Source organism: Morone saxatilis, unplaced genomic scaffold (assembly GCF_004916995.1).
Source record: "Morone saxatilis isolate NCDOM2014 unplaced genomic scaffold, NCSU_SB_2.0 Contig5, whole genome shotgun sequence".
NCBI classification, from domain to species: Eukaryota; Metazoa; Chordata; class Actinopteri; family Moronidae; genus Morone; species Morone saxatilis.
This window is the reverse complement of record NW_023340095.1, coordinates 9059768-9065786: the sequence shown is the minus strand read 5'-3', so window position 1 is coordinate 9065786 and position 6019 is coordinate 9059768. Positions and strand designations below refer to the sequence as shown.

The 6019-nt window shown below is 41.8% G+C and overlaps 2 protein-coding genes across 2 annotated transcripts in view; one reads left to right on the top strand and one right to left on the bottom strand.

Moving 5' to 3' along the window:
- The window catches only part of LOC118339332 (general transcription factor IIF subunit 2-like), a 40065-nt gene that overhangs the window by 17654 nt on the left and 16392 nt on the right, over positions 1-6019 (bottom strand). The window lies entirely within an intron of this gene.
- On the top strand, positions 312-2310 carry kctd4 (potassium channel tetramerization domain containing 4). Its single transcript, XM_035676097.1, has one exon. The coding sequence runs from the start codon at positions 520-522 to the stop codon at positions 1294-1296; it is 777 nt and encodes a 258-aa protein (XP_035531990.1). The 5' UTR covers positions 312-519; the 3' UTR covers positions 1297-2310.

The window sequence follows — 6019 nt, the reverse complement described above, 5'->3', positions numbered from 1 at the left end:
GTGTGCGTGTGCGTGTGCGCTAATTGCTAGATTTCTCCTCGGCACCTTTTTTATCAGATAATTAGGGAAAGAGAGCAAGCAAGAAAGAGCTCCTGGAGTCCGTACTCTTCTGTTGTTTGCTCTCATACTCCCTCTATCTCTCTCTCTCTCTTTCTCTCCCTCCCTGCATGTGACGCTGTCTGCCCACCCACTCCTAAAGGGTGAGAGGGAGAGAGAGAGAGAGAGAGAGAGAGAGGAGGGACACTGAGCAGCACAGAGAGCCAGTCTGTTTTCAGCTCCCAGTTCACTGTAGCTGCTCTGCCAGACAGCACTCAACCACACACTCTCTCTCAAAACACATTCACTTTTCACTATACGACAGCTGACAACACCTTTTCATTTTCTCAGCAGCACCACCACAGACTCACATTACCAGATCCACAAGAAGAGAAGAACAAGAAGAAGAAAAAAGACGATTTTGTGCTGCAGACATACCGGCTCTGAGGAGGCTGGGTCGCGGCTGGAGAAGGTGACTGGAGAATGGAATGGAACCTCAGAAGGATGGAAAGTGAACTGAGGCACATCAACCCGGACCTGCTGCAGCCCAGCAAGAGCTTCAAGAAGCCCTCTTCAGGCACCATCACCATCAATGTAGGGGGGTTCCTGTACACCGCCCACCGGACCACCCTCGGCAAGCACCAGGGTTCCTTTCTGGAAGAGCTGGCCAACGGTAAGAAGCCGGTTCAGCACACTGATTCAATGGGCAACCCGTTCATTGATAGAGATGGTCCCGTCTTTCGCCACGTGCTCAACTACCTTCGAACCGGAGAGCTCCAGCTGCCCGACGACTTCCGGGAGGCGGGGCTCCTGCGACGGGAGGCCGATTTTTACCGTCTGAGTGAACTGGTGGAAGCCGTGGTCGAGTGGGAAAGCCAGAGGGCGGCCCAGCGGGAGGCCGCCTTCTTGGAGGTGACGGATAGCCACGAGAGGTCGCAGGGCCTCAAGGTGTACTGCAGCGACCCCATCTTCATCGACAAGGTGAAAGCGAGGCTGGTGCAGATCTCCAAGAGCCGCCTGGACGGCTTTCCAGAAGAATTCGTGGTGTCGTCCAACGTGATCCAGTTCCGTCACTTCATCAAGTCGGAGCCGGGCTCGAGGCTCGTACTGAAGGAGGACAGCACATTCTTGTGCACACTTGACTGTCTGAAACTAGAGACAGTGATGCTAGCACTGAGATCTGGCTTCAAGCTGGTCACCAGCCTCGACAGCAGCAAAGGCTCCGTGGTGGCGGCCGAGGCCCTGCACTTTGTCAAGTAGGATGGAGGGAAACAGAGGGAAGAGAGGATGAGGAGGAGGAGGAGGAAGGTGGGAAGCAGAAAGGGAAAAGAGTAGTGCCTGATTCCATATCCACCCCGTTAATGTAAGGTATTGGCTTGAAGATCTTGTAACGTGCTGAGCTGTAATGTGTCATTGGTGGGAGAATTAGAACGGGGGGTTGGACTGTCACAGTGTTTATATCTTAACTGCACATTGCTGGCTTACAAACACAGGATTTGCTAAGTTTGAGGTAACATCGTGTTGGTTAACAGAAGGGTATTTTGGCATCAACCTTTATACTGCTTTGTAAACTTGTATTTCTAGAATTCAGAATGATCCAGAACAACTCACCATTTATGATGTCTTAAAGTGCATTTAATTATTAGATATCACACAAAAAGTACCACTTATAATAACAATAATAATATGGAAGACAAGCCAACAGTGAATTCTTCCATAGAGAAAAAAAAAAAGGGATCAATTGAGATTCTGAACATCGACAGCTTTATCAGTGGATTTGTCTCTGCACAAAAGCCTCTGCTGCTTTGTCAACGGCTGCGAAAGCCTTCAAAACCAACAGTGAGGTGCACTGTTGTGCCATTCAGCTTTTACTACAGGCTGTGTGCGTGTGTGTGGGTGTGTGCGTGCGTGTGGGTGTGTGTTGCTATACACTGTGTGTGCTGTGTTTACTTGGTTTAATAGCTTGTGTTTAGTTTATTAGCCTCTCTGGAGCCTGAAGGGAAAACCACAGCACATTAACTGTCGTTTTGGATGGACTTTACTACCAAACTTCACATTACAAAATCAGACTGAAATAACATTAACCATTTCATCAGATCGTGTCCACAAGTTGAGTTTAAGTGCAAAGAACCGTGATTATTGTAAGGGCTTTGAATCTAGCATGATGCATGTGTGCACTAAATGAACTGTGTGTTTGTTAGTGCTGTGAGCCTCTGTGAAGTCAGTGCCACAACAATGCCTATTACTTTTCAATGTGAATATTTTACAAATAAAAGTGACACTGAAACTATGGGAAAGTGTTTTGAAGTGTATCTGGTGCAAGAATCCTGTTTAATACCGCTTGTAGTGAAGTTACTTTGCATCAATTATATACACACAACACCAGACTGTAAGTCTTAGAAATGTATCTGCTCACAGTCAATGGCATAAAAAGGTAGAGTGATAAGCCTTTAATTCTGACCAACATGAACCTAGTCTGTACAGTCTGTACACGGGTAACCACTGAGCCAGACGGGACCATTCGTGTTACATTTCCAGAATCGTCTGATACAAATAAGTGGTAAAAATACAATGAATTGTTTCTCACTTTCAGCTTTAGAAAACCAGAACATTTTGTTTGCATAAAATTAGTCCTGTTACACTTCTGTGTGTTAAACACTCATTTTTATGTCTGGAACAATCTAGAAGGTGTGCAAAAGAAATTCAAGGATAACAGGGACAAAAATAACACTATGTGCAGCATATTCTATCTCGTTACACGTATTAGGTGTCAGAACAGTAGAGGGTGTAATGTTCCTGGGTTTCTGATGCCTGAATAAAGACATCACATTAAAACCCACTTTAGATGACTAATTTTAAAAGTGGCTTTAATTGATAAATGCCACTGGAGGATTTTCAACTACAGAAACCTGCAGAAATGACCAATTCCTTTATTTAAATTACATTCACATCGCGATTATAACTTCATAAACTGTCTCTAATTAGCTGGGCTTATAAGCTAATTTGAGACTATAAATAGGATTTTAAAATACACATTTGGCATCCCCCAGGGGTTGTATGGAAAGTAGATATTTCTGGTGGCTTTTATACGACTATGAATTATATATATGTATATATATATAGCTGCTTCATGTTGAGTGCATTATAAAAAAAATTCCTGTAGATGCAACACGCTTTTCTCTGCATCCCCCGAGGTTTATGATACTTAAAACTGGGATAAAAAGGCTAAAAACCGTAAAGTAAACACAGCGTATGTGTCAAAAGAGAATTAAATTCTGCCTGTTTGGTTATATTTTACACAGAAGGAGCGGCTCAACCATATATATGATGTATAAATGGAAGTACGACCAAACTCACTGTGACAAGTGAATGACTTTTTATTGTTGCTGATCTAAAGTAATTGTTTCTATAGATAAGTACAACTTGGAGACGTATATACACAATAGTGAATGTTTCTAAATGTTAAAGACCACCTTAACATTGGCTGAAAATGTTATTTTTTTCGCTGCAGTGATGAAGAAGTGTACTCGGGGTTGTGGTCTGCACATCCCGACATCGCTGTTGGGTTACAGGTGCAACAGAGTTGAAATGATATTTTTCAGCCGGCTGTGAAGTTAATCTTTAGAGCGATAATGTTGATGCCTCTGCATTGAACTGATCTGGCTCAGAGTTTGTGGTGTAGCTTTGAATTTCTGAATTTATTTTAAGCAAATAAACTTGGTTTTCCCATCCTGTGCAAGAGTCTACATAATAGTCATAGTGTCTTACAGGAAATCTGCAGGACCTAACGGTGACAGTACACTTATATTTGATAATAGTCAAGTATAATTGATAATAATAGTCATTATTGATTTTTTTAAACTGGCCATAGTAGCTTAGTCCATAGGGACTTGGCTTGGGAACCGGAGGGTTAAGGGCACTGAACCCCTAACTGCTGATTTTCCCCTCATATTGGTGTCTGTACTGTAGCTCCAGTGTTTGCATGTGTGTACTTTGGGCCTGTGTACATAATGTAAAATAAAATAAAAAATAATCCAGTTGAATCCGATCCAGTGAAAAAATTAACTCCCCCAATAAAGAACTGAGTATTATAATAAAAAAATAAAAAAATAAAAAGTCTCACAAAAGTCATCATACAATAATGTAAAAAGCCGCGACTAACTGCGGCGAATTAAGAGTTTATTTCGACTATTTTGACAAGAGGGAATACAGTTACGAGGTGCTTTGATGAGGCTCCAAACAACACTAACTCCAGGGAAGGTGGAGACCCAGAAGGGAGAGCAAGGGAGAGTAGAGGCATGAAGTGGGTGGAGGAGCGAGGGAGGTTAGGGGGGCATTAGAGAGGCAGCGACAGCAGGTAGAGCGAGAATATTTTCACATTTAACTCAGCTAGATGGTCAGACACCAGAGTTAGTGAATGGTGGAAGTGTAAAGACTAATAAAGACGGGTTGGTCAGTTTTATTGAATGAAAGTGTGTTTTTAAAGATCGTTTAACAAGGTCTTAGTTTGGTATAAGAGAGAAACTTGAATTCAGAAGTTTTAAGGTTGTATTTTTCTGTTTAATGATAAAATAGGTGTTTTTATTTCCCTTTCTTGACATTTGAGTGGATTTTGCTTATTAAAAGCTGTTAGAGCTTGTCGCAAGTAGCAAACTCACTGCTCATTAATTTAATTAAAACATGCTCTCACCTTCACACCACCGGCTCGCTGCCATCACAGTGCAGCAACTCCACCTGCAGAAGCCTTTGGGGAGCCCCTTCAAACCCCCCCCTCCCCAGTTCCAGAGAAGATATGTGGTAATTTAAAAGTAGGCCAGTCTGTGAGATAAATCCTGCCCTTTTCCCTCAAGGAAGACCTCTTTTTATCTCTCCGCATTGCACTCTGATGTGTGTCATCATCAATGTTAGTACTAAGATGCTATTTATTCTAGTAATGAGCAGTGTAAATGTTAACTGTTCCAACTTCGGTCATATTATTAGTAGTCAGAACTGATAGCTGTAGTTATTACCCTCTAAGTATTTAACTTTAAGAGTTTAGTTACTGGAATAATGATATTATTGCCCCCTTCCTGAATTGTGTTTGTTATAATTAGTCTCCGTCTTTAACTTATGGAAACCTAACTAAACTAGTTCAGATGAGATTGCCGTTCAAATGAGCGAAATGAGCTCAAGAGTGACAGGAAAGGGAGAGAGAGAGAGAGCCACAGGTCGGAGTCGAAGGACCCACAAGGTTGACTTTCTGCTGGTGGAAATATTTTCCCCCACTAAGATGTGAAATGATTGACAAGAACATGGATGCTGCTGTTTTGATTTAACAGTTGTGAGTAAAAAGGAAATATGGTGGATTAATGTGACAAAATGTTTTTTTAAAATTGTAATAATAATTATAATAATAATCAGAATTTAACAGGTGGCTGTGAAAATATAACAATAATTAAATAAATATCATAAACAAGCAATGGACTAGTCGACTATTGTCTTTATTTAACCCCAAAAATCTTTAGTCGGAGCGTCCTGTATGAGAAGGAGAATTTAAAGAGTGAATTGAGTTAAGAGTGAACAGTTAAAGTCAACATGAAACAAATCAGAGATCTATTTGCTTCCACACATTTACAGACTTCCTCTAGGGAGTGGACTTGGCGCTGTGCGTTACGTCCCCCCGGTCAAGAGGCTATTGCGGACCCATTAGCGGACTCTGACAGCAGCAGTTAGTGGAGTTGAGGCAGAGCAGCTGGAGGATGTCAGAGAGAAAACTAAGATTTTCTCCATAAAATATGATCCAAATCACTCCCCCAGCAAAACAGTCACACTGTTGCTAACTAACTAATGAGTCTTCGCTCTGTGTCGCTCAAAGTTGAAGATTGATGATGACGGGTGAATGTCATGATATTATTGGTTTAAATCGGTTAGTCCATGCTTACGTAAGCACACGCCATATTTAGTTTTACAGGAAGACAAAATGATTGGATTTCAATATAAAAAT